This window comes from Yarrowia lipolytica, chromosome 1E, assembly GCF_001761485.1.
Source record: "Yarrowia lipolytica chromosome 1E, complete sequence".
In the NCBI taxonomy this organism is placed as follows: domain Eukaryota; kingdom Fungi; phylum Ascomycota; class Dipodascomycetes; order Dipodascales; genus Yarrowia; species Yarrowia lipolytica.
The window spans coordinates 1131219-1149084 of NC_090774.1; the positions used below are offsets into that span (position 1 = coordinate 1131219).

At 47.4% G+C, this 17866-nt stretch overlaps 9 protein-coding genes across 9 annotated transcripts; 4 read left to right on the forward strand and 5 right to left on the reverse strand.

Moving 5' to 3' along the window:
- Positions 1–352: 352 nt before the first annotated feature.
- YALI1_E11323g (uncharacterized protein) lies at positions 353–1114 on the reverse strand (the record flags this gene model as incomplete). The annotated part of the gene is made up of 1 exon (XM_503723.3): positions 353–1114. The coding sequence occupies one exon, from the start codon at positions 1112–1114 to the stop codon at positions 353–355; it is 762 nt and encodes a 253-aa protein (XP_503723.2).
- A 1741-nt stretch (positions 1115–2855) lies between these two features.
- YALI1_E11341g (uncharacterized protein) lies at positions 2856–3743 on the forward strand (the record flags this gene model as incomplete). The annotated part of the gene is made up of 1 exon (XM_503724.3): positions 2856–3743. The coding sequence occupies one exon, from the start codon at positions 2856–2858 to the stop codon at positions 3741–3743; it is 888 nt and encodes a 295-aa protein (XP_503724.1).
- Positions 3744–3843: 100 nt separating this feature from the next.
- On the reverse strand, positions 3844–4603 carry YALI1_E11351g (uncharacterized protein; the record flags this gene model as incomplete). The annotated part of the gene is made up of 2 exons (XM_503725.3): positions 3844–3878; positions 4330–4603. 2 exons carry the CDS (start codon positions 4601–4603, stop codon positions 3844–3846), a joined length of 309 nt encoding a protein of 102 aa, XP_503725.2.
- Positions 4604–5795: 1192 nt separating this feature from the next.
- On the forward strand, positions 5796–7562 carry YALI1_E11370g (uncharacterized protein; the record flags this gene model as incomplete). Its single annotated transcript, XM_503726.2, has 1 exon — positions 5796–7562. One exon carries the CDS (start codon positions 5796–5798, stop codon positions 7560–7562), a length of 1767 nt encoding a protein of 588 aa, XP_503726.2.
- A 138-nt stretch (positions 7563–7700) lies between these two features.
- YALI1_E11402g (uncharacterized protein) lies at positions 7701–8960 on the reverse strand (the record flags this gene model as incomplete). The annotated part of the gene is made up of 1 exon (XM_503727.2): positions 7701–8960. One exon carries the CDS (start codon positions 8958–8960, stop codon positions 7701–7703), a length of 1260 nt encoding a protein of 419 aa, XP_503727.1.
- Positions 8961–10315: 1355 nt separating this feature from the next.
- YALI1_E11415g (uncharacterized protein) lies at positions 10316–11789 on the forward strand (the record flags this gene model as incomplete). Its single annotated transcript, XM_503728.2, has 2 exons — positions 10316–10598; positions 10912–11789. The coding sequence occupies 2 exons, from the start codon at positions 10316–10318 to the stop codon at positions 11787–11789; spliced, it is 1161 nt and encodes a 386-aa protein (XP_503728.2).
- Positions 11790–12026: 237 nt separating this feature from the next.
- On the reverse strand, positions 12027–12941 carry YALI1_E11441g (uncharacterized protein; the record flags this gene model as incomplete). Its single annotated transcript, XM_503729.1, has 1 exon — positions 12027–12941. One exon carries the CDS (start codon positions 12939–12941, stop codon positions 12027–12029), a length of 915 nt encoding a protein of 304 aa, XP_503729.1.
- A 3924-nt stretch (positions 12942–16865) lies between these two features.
- On the reverse strand, positions 16866–17271 carry YALI1_E11483g (uncharacterized protein; the record flags this gene model as incomplete). Its single annotated transcript, XM_068282943.1, has 2 exons — positions 16866–17135; positions 17203–17271. The coding sequence occupies 2 exons, from the start codon at positions 17269–17271 to the stop codon at positions 16866–16868; spliced, it is 339 nt and encodes a 112-aa protein (XP_068139044.1).
- A 56-nt stretch (positions 17272–17327) lies between these two features.
- On the forward strand, positions 17328–17848 carry YALI1_E11485g (uncharacterized protein; the record flags this gene model as incomplete). Its single annotated transcript, XM_068282944.1, has 2 exons — positions 17328–17600; positions 17645–17848. 2 exons carry the CDS (start codon positions 17328–17330, stop codon positions 17846–17848), a joined length of 477 nt encoding a protein of 158 aa, XP_068139045.1.
- Positions 17849–17866: the final 18 nt, after the last annotated feature.

Here is a 17866-nt window from a genome sequence, read left to right on the forward strand (position 1 = left end):
GTCATGTTTAGATCGGATCGGGCAGAGAATTGCGATGAAATGTCTGGATAGTATTGATGAATTAATGTACGGTGACTGTTCTCTCTCAATCAATACTGCTAAGAGTGATCCATACAGTACGTTCTATTTAGGGGATCTCTAGTACGGTAGGGAGAGTATCGTTGAGATCACACAAGTCGTATACTGACACACACCATGGACACCTACGCTGCAGTACTTCGAATTCTGCGACCAGTAAAATGGCACTATTCCACCTCACATCCACACTTATCAAACTACAGTAATTGCTCGTTGTTATGCAATATACAGTACATTTCATTAATCTATCTGGTCGTGTTTCACTCGGCTCTTGCTAAATAACCTCACCTCGCTGGATTCGGTCTCTGAGCTCTCGGATACTTCTCTGGTGCTCGGGGGCCAGGGCGTTGATATCGGCTTCACTGAGAGCCATCACCTGCTGAATAAGAGCAGCATTGCCAGCCACAGGATCGGGTGTGGACTGGGCAGGAGCAGATGGGGGGTTGCCGCCAGCAATGAGGGCAGGGTTGCCTCTGACAACACTCAACACCCGCTGTTCGTCCACCAGACCCAGGTTCAAAAGACATTGGACAGCAGCGTAAGCCAACTGGGGCGCCTGAGCAAACAAGTCCGCCAGGAGCTGAGGCGAGTTTTTGCTCATGCTCATCAGGTCTGTCACCACGGCAACCATCTGGCTCTTTGTGTACCCGTTCATAGTCTCGGACACCTGCTGAGCAGGTTCCAGACCCTGCCGAAGAGGAACTCCCGCTGGCAGGCCAGGACGTCCGTTTTTAGACACATTGGGGTTGGGAAATCGGTTCTGAGACGCAAAGAACTCTCGGACTTGTCCCTCATGAGAATGATCCACTCGCAATTGTCTCGAGCCCACCTGAAATCCATTCAGGTTTCTAATAGCCGATCGGGCAGTGTCTGCATCGGGGTATTCTGCGAATCCGTAGCCCTTTGAACGGCCGGTTTCTTTATCGAACATGAGCTTTAGGGAAATGACCGGTCCCACAGATTTGAAAATGTCCAGCATTTGCTCCTCTGTCTGATCGTAGGGAATAGATCCAACGTAAACTACTCGATCGGTCATTGTGAAGTAGTGAGTGTGCTGATGGTGACTTTGCGGGTGGGTGCTTGGGTGCAGTCACGAGATGTGTCACGAGGTTTTCTGGATGTCTGACTAAGATGTCGGCTGGGTAACTCGATTGGAAATGCAGGTGATCGAGAATCGGAGAACGTGGGGGGAGTCGGGCACTTGACAAGACGACGACTGTGTGGCTGGTGGGTCGGTCACGTACTGTTCAAGTCGGAACAACTGATGATTTTATGTCTGTGACAAGTTTGCGACGTTGAATAAGTAGGTGGGCGTATAAGCACGTTGGCAAACGGCGTGTTGAGTCACGTGGTGGAAATGCAAGGAGTAGTAGGGTCGAAATACAGTCACGTGGTGGGTTTCCGTGTGACAATCGAAGACTGGTGTTGATGTTCAAGGTGGAAGTTTCAGCGGTAGATGAGTAGACTGAAATGTATGCAGATTGGAACTTTGTTGTGATGAAAGTTTGGAGCAAGTGGAACTTGGAGAAGAAGAGAAGAAGAGGAGAGAAGCTGATGATTCGAAGTCAAGTGGCTTCTGTGTGGTTGAAGATAGTTCTGGAGTGTTTATATCAAATTTTCAGAGTAATTTTATCAAAAATGAGGATTCTAATGTGACGTTGTTGTTGCTAACAAGGAACCTTGTTTCGAGTGCTGGCAGCATGGGTGGGGGAGTTATATAAGGGCGAATAATGTGTGTGTTGGTATGGAAATAAGTGTTTTGGTTGATTTATTTGGCAATTTGGGACTGTTTAATTGTGTTGTTGAAGTATCAGAACTCTGCACTCGAAGTTGAGTATTTTATATTTTCCCTTATCCATGATATGATGTTTACTTGAGACAGTGCGAGGACGACTGCAGTATGTACTGTACAGTACTGAACTGTACTTGTACTAAGTACTCGTAAGTAATTTAGTTGGGATGGCAAAGTACATGGCTTCCGAAGGACATGGCAACGCTTGAGGATACACTGAGTACTTAAAGGTGGAGTAGTGCGGTCAAATTTCGAATCAGAACTCGCTCAGATGATGTTTTTTGTTGTTGGTTTTTTAGAAACGTTTTTCTTTGGTTTTTTGGAGACGTTTTTTTGTTGGTTTTTTGGAAACGTTTGTCTGTCGACTTGAAGCTCAGTTGACATGCGTTGCCGGTTTAGACTGTGCAACGCAACAGCAGCACCCGGAGATATATCGACAAGATAACTTTCGAAGCTTGTCGTCAGACTCATTTGCTCACGTGACACACACTCCTTTGCTCATTAGGCCGTCGTCAATACGCCCAGGACTCTCCTGACAGTGATCAACAACTTATCTGCGCCAAAGATCTACAAGTCTCACCTGAGTTCGCTCATAACCTGTACTGTAGGTTAAGTCCGTTTAAATTGATTACGCCGATGTACCCAAGTACCGGTAGTCCTACAAGATAGGGCGTCCAGTAGCAAGTGTGAAGTCTGCGCATGCTGAGAGCTACCCAGGGTAATTATGGGGTCGTCGTACCCACCGCACGCCCTTACAATCCACAAACAGGCTCTTAACCTGAAAATGCCGGATATATACGTCTCTGGCCCAATCTCCAACCACCTCCAACCACCTCCACCATAGTAATATCACCGTGCATATTGCTGTGCCAAAATTTCGTCTCGGGCAAAAATAAAGTTTCACATTGGAAGCAGTCTCACGCGAACAATTCAGCACTCGGTCGAGACATCATCTCTGTAAAGTCATCATCACATCACTACCATCATGGGACTCAGTGTTGCGGAAATCAAAAAGCTGATGGCTGACCTGGAAAAGGCCAGCGGCGAGGCGGTATACGACATTCTGCAGGTGTTGCACAAGGAGGTGGAGCCTACGGAGAAGCTGCTGCGAGAGACCAAGCTGGGTATTGCCGTCAACAAGCTGCGAACCTCCAGCGACAGCCGGATCTCGGACCTGGTCAAGAAGATGATCAAGTCGTGGAAGGACACGGTGACGGCCCAGAAGAGAGACGCGTCCAAGAAGGTAGAGGGCAAGAAGGAGACCAAGGAGGAGAGCCGACCGGTCAAGTCCAGCTCTGCGTCTTCTGGTAACGCCACTTCGTATACGCCTCCTTCGGGCCAACGAACCCCGGCCAAGGACGGTGTGTCTACAGAAATCTACTCGGACAAGGTGCGAAACCGGTGCATCGATGTAACCTACACTGCGCTGGCTGTCGGCATGACTGCGCACCCCAATGAGGTGCTCGCCTGCGCCAAGGCCATTGAGAATGAGGTGTACAAGATGGAGAACGGCACCGGCGGCAACTACCGCCCCAAGATGCGATCTCTGTACATCAACCTCAAGGACCCAAAGAACCCCGGTCTGCGAGGCAACGTCATTTCGGGCAAAATTTCGGCCGAACGACTGTGCCGAATGTCGCCCCAGGAAATGGCGTCCGACGAGCTCAAGAAGGAGATTGAGGAGATGGAGAAGCAGAACCTGTTTGCTGCTCGAGGAGCCACGGAACAGAGAGCCGTGACGGACCGATTCACATGCGGCAAGTGCAAGCAGAAGAAGGTCAGTTACTACCAGATGCAGACGAGATCTGCAGATGAGCCGTTGACCACGTTTTGCACGTGCGAGAACTGTGGTACGAGGTGGAAATTCTCCTAAGCTGCCGTTGGTGGCGATGACGTGGGTCGCCTGTGCCATGGGGGAGTGGACGGAGGAGTGTGTCCATATTGGAGTGCTTTTGGAGTGCTAGACAGAAGAGCTATGTCTGTGACTGGCTATCTTCGCAATCGAGTTCTGTGAATTCGCAAAAGGGGAGTGTATATAGTTAGATAGGTTATGTATTGTTAGGTGTTAGGATACACTGATTGGAGGTTGAGTGTTTTACCAGTGGCAGTGTGTGTAATAGTTTCAGATGGTCTACCTGTATATTTGTGCTCTGGCACGCGATATTCACTACAACTACCGTATGTACTCTGTAACACAAACAAATACCGCATTTGATGGACAGTATCCTGTTGTACTTGTGCTGGTTGATGAGTGGAAAACACCCAACTATTAGTTGATTATGAAATACAATTTAGTTAAAAAGTAGTTGAGATTAGGAGGCGTATCAAGAACTACTGGAGCTTGGGGTTGGTCAAAAATGTATTGTTTTGAGAGAGTTATAAAACGTCTACATAGTACTGATAATACTCTAGAGGATCCCTGGGGTTCGATTGTAGATGATCGGAAACCCATTAGCAACCACCACAGTTGGGGTCACCGCACTTGGGGCAGTGCTTCTTCTGGGTAGGAGTAGGAGCACAGGGCTTGGCATCGATGGCGATGGTACCGGTGATGGTGGTGTAGTGGGTGGTGATAATAGTGGTGGACTTGGGGCACTCCTTCTGGGGGCACTTCTTGGAGTGGATCTTATCCTTGAACTGGTGGATGTCCTCGGGGGATTCAGCCTGGTCGTTCATGGGGGCGGCGACGGCAAGAGCGGCCATGGAGAGGAGGGCGAGGTTCTTGATCTGCATTGTAGTGGGTGTGAAGAATACTTGTTTGATGGAGAGTAAAGAGGGTCTGGGGGTGGTTTATATAGGGCCTGGGAAAATTTGGACATTCCTTAGAGTCATAGCGACTGTCTTGTATCGATTAAAGCGATACGACCTGCTCACCTTGACGGCATAAAGTAGCTGCTTGAGATGAGATGAGTGCGGAGTTTGGATGTTGGAGAGTGTCAGATAGTGTATAGATTGGTTTGAAACAGTTTCAGGGTCACCCAAGCCCTTGTATTTGGGAGTGTGTATGTCTTCATCTGGTTATCTCGTTTCTCATCTTGAGTTCAATGGGGGCGGTCGAGTATCGCCCGTCCCACACGACACGAAGGAGGAAGAGTGTCGCAGAGTTGAGCAAATAGCTCTATACATTCAGATTCATCTGAGGTGAAAAATTATAGGTAATTCAGTAAGGTGCAAGATCTCTTAGCAATAGAGAAGTTGGTCTACTATGTACATGCTGCTGCTAATGTCCAACAAATACACCTATCTAGTGTTTGTCAGAAGGAATTGAAACTATTCGAATCAATTTATACAACTAATAGGACATCATATAGCTCTTCAGAAACTCCCTGACATTTTCCAAGTCTTTCTGAGACCTCTACTGGCTATACTATGGGTCGAATCAATATCAGTGTCGGCATAAAGTAGCATGTACTTGCCATTTCCGAATACTTATAGACATTGAACTACGGATCAGATTCCCGATGCTGCTAAGTATTCATTCAGATTGCTATTATAGACTGTGCGGCATATAGTAGACGTGGTATGGTGGGTATTGCAGCCTTGGTGAGACTGGACACACTGTAGGCAAGTATTAGTCATATAGAGTGAAACAGGATCAAGAGAAGTTGCAATATAGTGACAGGGGTAAGATATCCGTTGACATGATTGTTTACTAGAATCTTTTGTTCAACTGGTTTATTTCAACTATCTGTATGTCTCTCCGATATCTTTAACAAATATACACTTCTCTTTCAACTAACTGAACAACAATCATTGCTCAACTCTCTACGACACTCTTAAACACGCGGAGAATAACTGCAATTCACTCACAACCGTCTCCTTCTACCTCTCCATACTCAATAAAACAATATTAATTACCCTCTCACCGATAGTCACATCCAGGACACATTTTATCAACTCTGCCATTTCCCCCAATCGCAACATCATGCAGGGAGCTGCACCTAATTTACACCTTCAACCTTGGGTGAGCAACTCAATCACAACGTTCCCACAATCACCACCACCACCCCACAGCGGTCGATCATCAGCCCGAAAAAAAGACATGCTCCGAATATCACGTGACACCAAAATCGTCGCGCGTGTCACTCACGTGACTAAATCCCGTACCTACGCCACCTCGACTGCTCCCAAGCTGGTTGTCGGCCTCGAGATCCACACACAGCTGCTCACCAAACGAAAACTGTTTTCTTCCACCACAGTACCTTCGTTGTCAACCACGCCCAACACAAAAGTCAGCTACTTCGACGCAGCTCTTCCCGGAACACAGCCGCGATTGAATCCCCAGGCTCTGCTTCTGGCGCTCAAGGCGGCCATTGCTCTGAGATGTGATGTCAAGGAGCTCACTGCCTTCGACCGAAAGCATTACTTCTACCCGGACCAGCCCGCAGGCTACCAGATCACTCAACATCGAAAGCCGCTCGCCATCAACGGAAAGCTGAAGCTCAATTGGTGGGATCTGTACAGTCAGAATGAATGGCCTGCCCTACTCGCTAAGGAGGCCAACACTGACTCAGCAGACACACGCGATCTGGCATCTCGATCTATCGACGTTCCTATTCTTCAGATTCAGCTTGAGCAGGATACTGGAAAGTCCACTTACCACGGATCAGAGACCCTGGTGGATCTCAACCGAACTAACATGCCTCTTATCGAAATTGTCACAGCGCCCGTCATTCATACCGCCTCGCATGCCGCTGCCTTTGTCAAAAAGCTCCAGACCCTGCTAAAACGCATTGGTGTGTCCACTGGAGAATTTGAGTCAGGTGCCATGAGAGTGGATGTCAACGTGTCCATTGGAGAAGACGGAGAGCGGTGCGAGATCAAAAACCTGCCCAACACCTCTTCCATCGAAGCCGCCATTGAGGCCGAGTACAACCGACAAGTAGAACTGGTAGGCAAGGGAGGAACTGTGGAGAAGTCGACCATGGGTTTCGATGGCAAGAAGACATTCATTCTTCGATCCAAGGAGAACGCTGTCGATTACAGATACATGCCTGACCCCGAACTGCCGCTGATCCGACTCAGTAAGGGTACTTTGTTGAAGGTTAGAGACAGTCTCCCCGAGCTGCCTGACAAGGTCTTCTCTAGACTGACAGATGATCCCTACTACGTGACCACCAAGGACGCCCTTACGCTGATTCACGTGGCTGGCCTGTCTGACTACTACTTTGAGGTCTTTGAGCGAGTGAGCGAGGAGACTGAGGATGCCAAGGCTCTCAAGCAGCCTGTCAACTGGGTGGTTAACGAGCTTCTTGGACGAGTTCGAAAGGCCGATGAGGCTCGTGCTGCCGAGTCTGCCGAGTCTGGGGAGCCTGATCTCGGTGCTCATGACTACAACTCCATCTACCCTCCTGCAAAACTGGCTGAGCTCATTTTGGCCGTTCACAACCACCAGCTGACGCTTCCCTCGGCCCGCCTTCTGTTCCAGCACTTCCTGGCTAACCCCGAGGATCTCAAGAACATGACTATCGAACAAGCCATCACGGAATTCGAGCTTGGTGAGTCTGGAGATGTGGTGGATGCCTGCAGACAGGTAATCAACGAGCATGAGTCTGTTGTGAAGTCTGTTAAGGACGGCTCCAAGCCGGGTTCCATCAAGTTCCTGATTGGTATGGTCATGAAGGCTACTCAGGGCCGGATCAACCCCGCCGTAATCGAGCGTCAACTGAAAACTGAGATGCGACACATGTAGACTGTTTAGCTCATCTCCTGTGGGTGTACAATATCCCTGTAATTACGATAGAATAATAATAGATTTACTGAATTGAATCAGACAATGTGCACGTGTATGAGAAGACGGCTATAGATAGGTCGGCTCGATCTATAGAGCTCACTCAGCGAGAACGCCAGGGACTTGCTTAAGGGCCTCTTTGACAGACTGAACACCGACCTTATAGTCCGACAACTCGTTATAGACCTGACAAGAAAGTCGAATGTACAGCTTGCCGTTGTGGAAAACCGGAGGCACAAAAGTGTCAAAGTTCTCTAGAGGGTAGGTGTTGATCACTTGGAGCAGATGCTCCTTATCTTCAGCAGATGCCTCATTGAGCCACTTTTCGCTCACGGGCAGTCTGATGTTGACCATGGCGGTTGTGAGTGTTCCAGCGGCGTTTTCTAGGACTTCAGTTCCGAAGAAGTCGGCAGCAAAAGTTCCCACCTTCTTAGCCAGCTCGAAGCAGTAATTTCGGATCGCCTCTTCGCCGCCAATCTGTTCTCTAAACTTGACAGCAGCAGGAGTAGAGAGGTGAGTGGAGAAGTCAGTGGTACCAACAAAAGTGAATCTGTCGACCAGACGGCGGCTCTTGTCCAGTTCAGAAGCTGCCTCGAACTCATCATCAAGATAAGTGTGACTAACGGGCAAAGTGTGGATCTTGTTGTGATGCTTCTTTGCAACTACAAGCACAGCAGCACCTCGTGGAACGTATCCCCACTTGTGAAGGTTGGAAACGAAGAAATCAGGCTCGTTCTCCTTCAGATTGAGCTCCACAAGACCGATACCATGGGCTCCATCAATGAAAGACAAGACATCCAGATCCTTACAAAGCTGAGTAAGCTCATTGAAAGGAAGAAGACAGCCAGGCATGGAAGAAACAGTGTCAAAAATGACCATCTTGGTCTTGGGGTTCTCCTTGATCACCTTTCGGAACTTCTCCACGATATCCTTGTCACTATCTTCGGGGTAAGTGATGTCGACTTTGGCCGACTTGACTCCGTATCGGTTCTCCATGAACTGAAGAGTCTTGTCGCATGCACCATAGAGAGTGCTACAGTGAACAATCACATCTCCTTCCTTCAAGGGAAGACTTCGAATGACGGTATTGAAGCCCACAGAGGCGTTGGGAACAAATACCGTGTTGAGCTTCTCAGAATTGATCCATTTAGACACCAACTCTCGAGTTTCGTCCTCCATCTTGTAGAGATCCACTCGCATAAACTTATCTGTGTTCTTCTCGATCTTTCGGATCAGCTCGAACCGTTTCTCCTCCACATCTTTGGGAGTTGCTCCGAACGATCCGTGGTTCAGAGGCGTATTCTGCGAGTCAAAGTCCCAGAACTTATGTCGAGCAGTATGTCCAAATGTCGTCGTCATTGCGGATGTATGGAAGTGTTACTGCTGTTGAGATGATGCGGTTGTGGGGTTTATGTATCAGAATTGGGTTTAGCGGGGTAGGGAATGGAGATCATTAACTTGGGCTATTTTGATCCAAATGAAATGAAATAACTCTCAATCGAATCCCCGGATCAATATTATTTCAGCTATATAATTTGTATATCTTCACAATAGACAATTGGCCAACAATGTGTGACAGTCCTCGACCAACAGAGTTCATGACTCAATAAGCGAGATTACTAATAACAGACTAACATGCGGCTGAGGTCTTCCGAACTCTTTGTAAATCAATACCTCCAAGAGTCATAACCGAAGTACCGCTTTAGGACGAGATTTTCAATACTTCTTTGTCATTCTACGTGCTTCTCCTTTTCTCGGTTCAATCTGCATGCTTCGCGGAACGTGTCTCGGAACGTTATGGTACGTGATACCAGTCAAGTACATCCAGTACAGTATGTACAGATATCCACTACAGTACTTGGGATTACAATCTGTACACGATAATATATCAGATACAAAATACAACGTGATATTGTTTTAAATCACAGCCATTTGGTCCAACCAGAAGTCCCACCCTTGCAGATCAACCTACCAATACGCGTCTCGACTCAATGAAGGTATGACTCGGAACAATCAACGGGTTAAATCTGTTTCAACGACATACCATGAAACGCACGATGTCATCAGAGCCGCCCCCTCCAGTTAAACAGCGTGCTTTGCATATCCATTTGGCGCGTTCATCACAGACCCTAGATCTGGAGTTGCACCTGTTCGGTTATCGGTTACCCCGCAGTGTTAATAGAGGGTATTTTTCAGTTCAGAAACAAACGGATAGCCGTTGTCTTAAGCGAAACTGAAATATGGCAGACAGGTGTAAGACAGACGTTCAAAGCAGTCAATAACAGAAGCAAATCGAGTGATGAAAGATGACTAATAGAACAATGGGATTCAGCTGGAAATAGTGGTGTTCCATTACGCTGATTTGGTGTTCCATGCGCCCCGTCGACATCTCCAATGAATATCAACCATCTAAACTAAATCTCCAATGTTAGTTCCCTTTTCCTCCCAATTAATCTTAAAGGTTTACTTAGCTCTTCTTCTGGCATTAAGACACACTTCAGACGCCTCAAAAGTGATTTAATTGCTCCAATATTTTAGTGGATGACCCAGGGCGGTGGTATTAGCAACCTACAAGTGTTGTAATCACTCAATATCTCTTCCAATATCTCCAAAAACACCCCTTTGCACCCCCACCAACCTAAAACCTCTCCAGACAATATGGAACTTTAAATGTCCCCTTAATGGCAAACATCCATTTACACACCACCCGAAAAATGGAGAAAACTAAACACACAAAATACTTCAGCCGCTGCCTGTTTCTGCTGCCAGCACAAGCGACTTCCTACGACGGAAACCGGCTCTCCATCGTCTACTTCTGCCTGAGCGGACTAGATCTTCTGGGAACCCTGGATCAGTTCATCAAGACAGACGAACAGAGAAAGGAGTACATTGAGTGGATCTACAAGCAGGTGGTCGAGTCTGGGGAGGGATTTCGAGGATCCCCCACGTTCAAGCTCTGTGGACATGAGCATAGCGAGTCACGAGAGGGAGACAACAGTGAGTATGGGGAAAGAGGCGGAGATGTGGTTATGGTGATATAGTAGGGGTGATCCTGAATTATGAGGAGTCATCAGGGGGTTGAGAGCATCTTACTGAGATTCCCATGTTGTTACTGCCGATGTCTGTTACATGGCCCGAGACCATTTCCCTGGAATGGACTCACTTTTCTTGATCTGTTGATCCCATGAGTGTGAAATAGATCCAAGTAAATAGAGCCTGGTTTCGGCGCCTCTCAATGTCTGTCTTGTAATCTGCCACATTCTTATAGATACTGACCCCGATTCATCCGCTTCGTTTTACGCTAACTCAGAATATGACCCGGCTAACCTCGCAGCCACATTCTTCGGCCTTGCGTGTCTCGGCATCCTAGGTGACCGGGAGATCTGGACACGTCTATCGCGTGACAAAATTCTTTCGTATGTGGCTTCTTGTCAGCGTGATGACGGCAGTTTTGGATCCTTTTGCATTGATGGAAAGGTGGCCCCAGATTATGATATGAGATATTGTTACCTGGCCACTGGCATTAGACAACTGGCACGTGATACCTCAGAGAGATTGTCTAGTTCGCGAGACATTAACATCCCTGCTATGGTTGGCCATATCAAGAACACAGAGTCGTTTCAGGGAGGCATTGGACAAGGTCAGACGGGCAACGTCACCGAGCCGCACTCCGGACTGACATATTGCGGACTGTCAGCGTTGAAGAACGCCGGCCAACTGAACAACAAGGAGTGGGGAACAACGTTAGAATGGCTTGTGGGCAGGCAGTGTGACGAGAGAACAAGCGAGACGCAGGTGTCCGAGTCATCTAAGAGAGATGACAATGACTCGTCGGAGGAAGAACAAGGAGACCCCCAGACTGGAGGTTTTAATGGCAGAGTTGGAAAACTGGCAGACACATGCTACTCATTCTGGGTGGGTGCTTCATTGGCCAGTCTGGGAGGTACGAATTATGTTTCGGCTGATCTGGCCCGTGAATATCTTCTCAACAACACTCAGAACACACTTCTGGGTGGCTTTGGTAAGACCCCCGGCGAGATTCCAGATCCTTTGCATTCTTATCTCGGCGTTTGTGCCCTGAGCATCTTTGGACAGCCAGGTTTGGGTAAGGTTGTTCCTGAGCTTTGCATTAGTGAGAAGGCCTTTGAAACGTTGACTGGAGGAGATAGCACGAGTGTGGCTGTATGAGTTATGTTAATGGAACCTCTCTGATACGCGATACAACTAATAACGAGATGGCACACACCAAGTCCTCAATGTTGAGCTGCAAGACATTTCGAATTGTAGCCTTTTGTAGTCATCAGAAATATACAATAAATTACATATTTATATACATGTCCAGGAGGAGTAGCAATGTAGATGCAATGTAGATGCAGTTTTACCGCTGGTGCTAAGATAGCGATGGAGATCACGGGCTGTTGTCACCTAAAGTTGAGGTCCTGGAAGATTCATTCTCTCGAACCGCTTGACAAGATCTTCGTAAATGCACCAGGAAATACCGGCCTGGCACGCTTTTCTGCAAATTCGCAGCGCCAGGCCTCTAAACAGCGCCTGAATACCTTCATGCTGTATAATGGTCTTAACGGAGGTGAGGAAGTTGGGGTACTCTTTGGGGGCCAATTGCATTCGAGTTTTCACAGTGTCGAAGGGATTAGTACAGGTGGTGGCAATGCCTGCAGACGTTGCTGCTGCCACGGAGTTGATCATGGCAGAAGACCATGAGCTGTAGTACTTTTCCGAATGGCTAGAGGTTGTGATGTCGGAAAAGAGAATGCTGGGGAGCGCCACCTTGAGCTGTTCGTAAAAGAGCATGTATAGACCAGCGTAGGGGGCGTCTCGCGCGAAGGTCGCAGCCCAGCCGTAAAAGAAGCCTCGCATTCCATTATGCTTGTAAATTGAGGTGGCAGCATCAACTATGCTTTTGTAATGGTAGGTGGACGACTCGTATCGGACCTTGATGACAGTGATGGGCATCACCAGCAGTCCCACTGTGCCCCGTACCAGTCCTCCACTGATGAGGTTCTCTGTGTTGGTCAGCTTGGGCAAGCTTGATGTGCTTCTGTCGCCTACGGTCAGGCGTCTTCCTCCAGCAACCGCCTCACGCACCGTGTTGAGACAGGTGAAGTACATGGCCGAGCCCACCGACATTCGCAATGCCGACGGAAGGGTGCCTCGCCATAGATCCAAGGGTGTGTTGAGCGACTTGATCACTTGGACCATGGACTTGCCATTGGATTGCTGGACCCGGGTTTTGAGCAGATCAAACGGTTGAAGAACGACCGCTGACACCAGGCCGCTTGTGAAGCCAGCATAAATGTGGTTTTTGGACTTGCCGGCCATCTCGACGACTTGATCAGCTTCTCTGTCGTAGCTGTTAGTGGTGGATGGTGTGTGGGGTTGATCTGGGATGATAAAGTTTTTCAACTACCAACCATGTCAAAATAGTGGGCGGTAAATGGCGTGAGATGTGCGGTAATAGTAGTGGGAAACCCATCTCACACCGTTTGTGACCCATAACCAGTTGCCACGGTGTCTAACATTTCTCTGTCCTCATATACGCACACACAATATACTCTCTACATACAGTCCACCACTCACATATCAGTTGTATGTACTAATAGCCTCATGCAACATTAGCTTCAAGGTGCATAACAGAAACATGTATTATCGCGGCAGTTTGAGAGCAATCGACATGGAGATTTGAAGGAGTGCTTGAATTGACGAGTTGAGCAATCTGAAGAGATTGAAATTGAAAATATCTTCGAATTTCCCTGTCTGGACAGTACCGATAATGCCGAGGTAAATGGAACTTTATCTGACATAAGCTCCCTTATTTGGTGCACACGTAGATGTCCACTTTCTGTATATAATGAGGGGACGTGAAGATGATCACAGGGTATCATTTTGAAGCCCTCGATCTCCCGAGTACAATAATCAAGACAAAACAGTCACATCTTCATTGCTCAGGTCAATCCAGTTTCTGTCGTCGAAATACACTCCGTTTTAAGTACGCGTATTAGCCGCCTGGTTGGTCCCAAACCCACCACTATAAGTAGAGATCCTCCCAACGTTTATTGTGCAAAGTATTTTCCGCACCCTGAATGGGGCACTACTGTACCAGCGTTCATACTCGTATACTTCCACGCCACAACAGCACCCATTAGAACCGTGGAAACGTGCCAATGACATCCTAAATGAAGTAAACCCGGGCTAAAATGCTTCTAGCATCTAAACAACACCAAACTATGGGGATCCAGCTAACCAAAAACACAGTTCGGAACAGTATGAACTTTTCCACATATTAGCTTCTGAACCCCGCTATCGAGTAACCCCGCTATCAAGTAACCCTGCTATGGAGAGTATGACTAACTTGAAGATGTACAGTATGTACAAGTATGAGCATGAGTATATCTCATACAAGACAAGTGAGACATCACGTGATAATTGAACATTTCAATCAACTCGCTAACATGATTGGATTCTTGTAGAAATTTCTGTACGATCATGACGCCTGTCCTGGAGCACTCTTGGTGGCTGATTATAGCGTGTTGACCTGTGTTGACATATGTTGACATGTGTTGACATGTGTTGACTCCTGACTACCAAGGCTCTTAGCGTGCGGCTAGTGTGGGGAACGAGGAAATGGGCCCATATTTGTAGATATCCGCTTATCTATAATGTTTTGTGCTTGTAATATGGTCATTATTATCTGTCTTTAACGGTTTTTCCGCTTCTCGTTTCCTTGGTCCGACATGGCGTATATATTTTCACTTGCATTTAATCTATGTTTCAGGTTTATCGCTACTGTATCAGGGAGGGATCAATACTTGTATAGTATGCAAAGTATCGCTTCTGCTTAACATCTCCTCGTATCTCCATAGCTATGCCCCCTATAGATGCCCGCTATGACCAAGTAAATACCAAACTCGACATCCGCTAAGCTGCTGACCACCGTGTAGCGTCTCCAGTCCCTGGAGAGGAGGAGTAGTTTTTAGAGCCATTTAGCATTTTTTAGAATTTAATTTCACGTGCTAGTGACTGGAATTAATTGAGAGCAACTCGATAGTACGGACTAACCGACGAGCCAAGAGTCGACCGACCTTTGGACCCTCTTGGCTTCGCTCTGACAGATGTTTACATATCTTTGAGACTCCCGAATCCTCTCCACCTTCCTTCAAGATATCAAAGTCATCATGCACCCTGCAAATCCACTCTGTTCCCGCAAGTTTATTTGCGGCTAAATGGCAGGATTTGGAGCCAGGTTTGGGGGCGATATCGGCTGTGTCAACGTGTCATACGGAATCCTCACTCGGCCGTGACGGCTGTCAAATCGTCTTGTCTCGTATTGTTAGCGCGGTTCGGTACAACAGGTGGTCATCCTGTCTCCCGTGTCCCGGGGCTTGCTCTCGATCTGCCTCTGCTCGCCTCTTTGCCTCTCTTTATGGGCGTTCCGTCTCCCGGAGAAACTATTGATCCGAGGCCCTGAAGCTGTCCTAGCGATAACTGTAGGGGTGCTGAAGCTGTCGTCTCCATGTATGATCCCTGACTGGCACTTTCTATTTTATCAACGCTCCGATATACTCACCTGCATGCGGCGAGGTGGGGGTGGGGGAAAAAGAAAAAGTACGCGGAAAAACGAAAAATGGCACATCTGACAGCCAAAACTACATGCTCTTTCCGAGCCCTGGCATGCGAGACACTACTTGGACGAGATATACTACAAACACTCGAACTATACAATACTTTCAACTTGGACATACTCATGCCGTACTCCTCTACCCTACTTCCTCGTACCTCCTCCTCCTATATAACTACAAACCTCCTCCGATGCTATTTAAAGACTGAACTCTTATACATACTGTAATACAGCGTCGTAGAATACTGCCCATGATACGACTATTGTACAAGTACTGGCAATACCTTGAAGAAAATAAAATACGGCAACATCGGCAAACCTCTCATGGAAGCAGAAAATTAGTCTCGAAAGCTCCATCTACATGTTCGTTCACATGCTGCCGTCATTGCTTCTGGGGCCCTTTGTTTGGGCCAGCTCTGTCAAAGAGATCAACAGGGTTAGCCGCCCACAAGCCTTTTCACTTTTGGCACCTGTCACTTTGTAAACCCAGTTGTCAAATATGGGTTTCCTTGTCTTCGGCGAATGTAACGTTGTTGGCCATGGCTAGTGCTTCAGATGGGAGCTGTTGGACACGATGAAGGACGGTCCAAGGTACTTGCAGACGTGCAACTCCCTGGACAGGAAAAACCAAGTCCAAACAAGTCTGTTTTGTCTGTCCTTCTCCACCTACACAAGTCGACTTTAGACCCAGTATTCGTAATTTTATGTATTCGGACTTTTATGTATTCGGACTTTTATGTATTCGGACTTTTATGTATTCGGACTTTTATGTATTCCGACTTTTATGTATTTTAGAGTCTCCCTTGTCGATTCAGCAAACCAAACAAAGCAGCTGAAAACTTGTCTCCATTTAAAATCCAGTTGAAACTGTTGGAGAGGAAAAGATGATAATCCGGTATACCCCTCTCGATAGTCCATCATAGCAACCGGAGTAGTATCATAGACACAGACTCGGAATCTTAGTCGCCACACTACATCCACTCCGAGCCAGAACAGTGTATATCAGCACGCTTGTGCGGAGCCCTGCTACGCGATTGTTGTTTGTTTGTTTTTTTGACAAAAGACTATACATCGCCTGTCGCTGGAAGACAATCTTGAGTCTCCCGGCCCTTCCCACGGCCCATGTCTCAAATCATCAGTAAACATTGGTCATGTGCAAGCTGGTCGTGCCCAAATGCAAGCTTGTACCCCTGAATAGCCATCGGTTATGAATAAACCAACAAGTGGGCAAGGTAGATCGAGAACAACAAAATTAACAGCAACCTACTACGACTGTAAACTCGAGCACCTACTTGTAGTTATTCTGGACTCAAGTCTGATGCATAAACTTCGCCCCTACATTAGCGCAACTCAACGTCCCCAACGTTGACGAGGGATCAGCAAAAGTAGAAGGAGCACCAGTGAGTTTTTAGACGAGTTTCTCCACATGTTCTCCTTCTGATTCTACTCGTCTTTTTGAAGTCGGTCGGACCATTGGCTCTTTATTGCAAGTGCTATGGTAGAAAAGAATCGTTGGACAAATTTTAAAAAAATGTCCAACCCCGGGACGTCTTAGACATCAGTTTCAACGCCTATTATAGGCCCTACCAGAGACGCTCAAAGATGACGAATACTTCTTTAGTTGGTCCCTAGCACCAGGTATAGTCTTCGGCAAGGAAATCTGTTCCGACAAGCAGGTCGTTCAGACCATGCTGTAGCGTTTTTCTCATGGTAACCGCCACAATGGGTCTCCTCAGTGTTTGACAACCGTCTACAGTACTTTCACTTGTACTTGTACTTGTACTTACACTGTAGCGTTGGACGAGGTCTTTTTGAGTCTGCTGACGATGACAAAAGAAAATATTTGGAGTCGAAGAGTTGTAGAAAAACCCACAAGCCAGACGAGGGCAGAGCGGATACTAAAAGAGCGAATACTTACGCGGATACTTAGACGGATACTTTTATCCAAGGAATAGATATAAATACAGTCGTTGTAGCATGCCCGTCACCAGTACATTGGCCACTTCTCGACGCTTTTCTTACACCACATGCCATCAACTTAGCATCGGCCTACACACGAGAAGCTAAGGAATAAGCCAACAGAAGAGGGGATGCACTACAGTAGTGGAGGGTTACTGGTTGAGGAAAAGGCTTTGAACCGTTCCTCGAGTGATACAGGTGGATATTATCAACAGCTACTTCCCTGGCTATCTCGATACGACCTCGCTGGGGCCCTTAGATATGGGACAAGGGCATTTAACTGTTCGCAATTTCGACCAGGTGCTAGTCCCCTGGCACTGATCTACAGACGAGGCCTTGTCATTGAAATTCTTCCGCATAAAGGACACTATCGACTCAACTGCACTGTACAGAGCTGTGCAGCTGTCCGCAAAAATGTCCGCCATTGAGTGTTGTGGGACGTCCTGAGGGGTTGCGGAGGTTCGTTAACGGCGGTCGAAAGAACAAGTCCATCAGTGAGTCAAGTTTAATACAGGCTACCGACTTCCCGAAATTGGATAGCGACTGGGGAACAATTGTACAGATTCCGTGGAGACGGCGAGAGTGTTTGAAGTTTGCGGATTCGTACCCGTTTGAACAGTACACTTGGCTTTGTCTTCAAAAGTACCACTAATATCAGTTCGCCGCTACC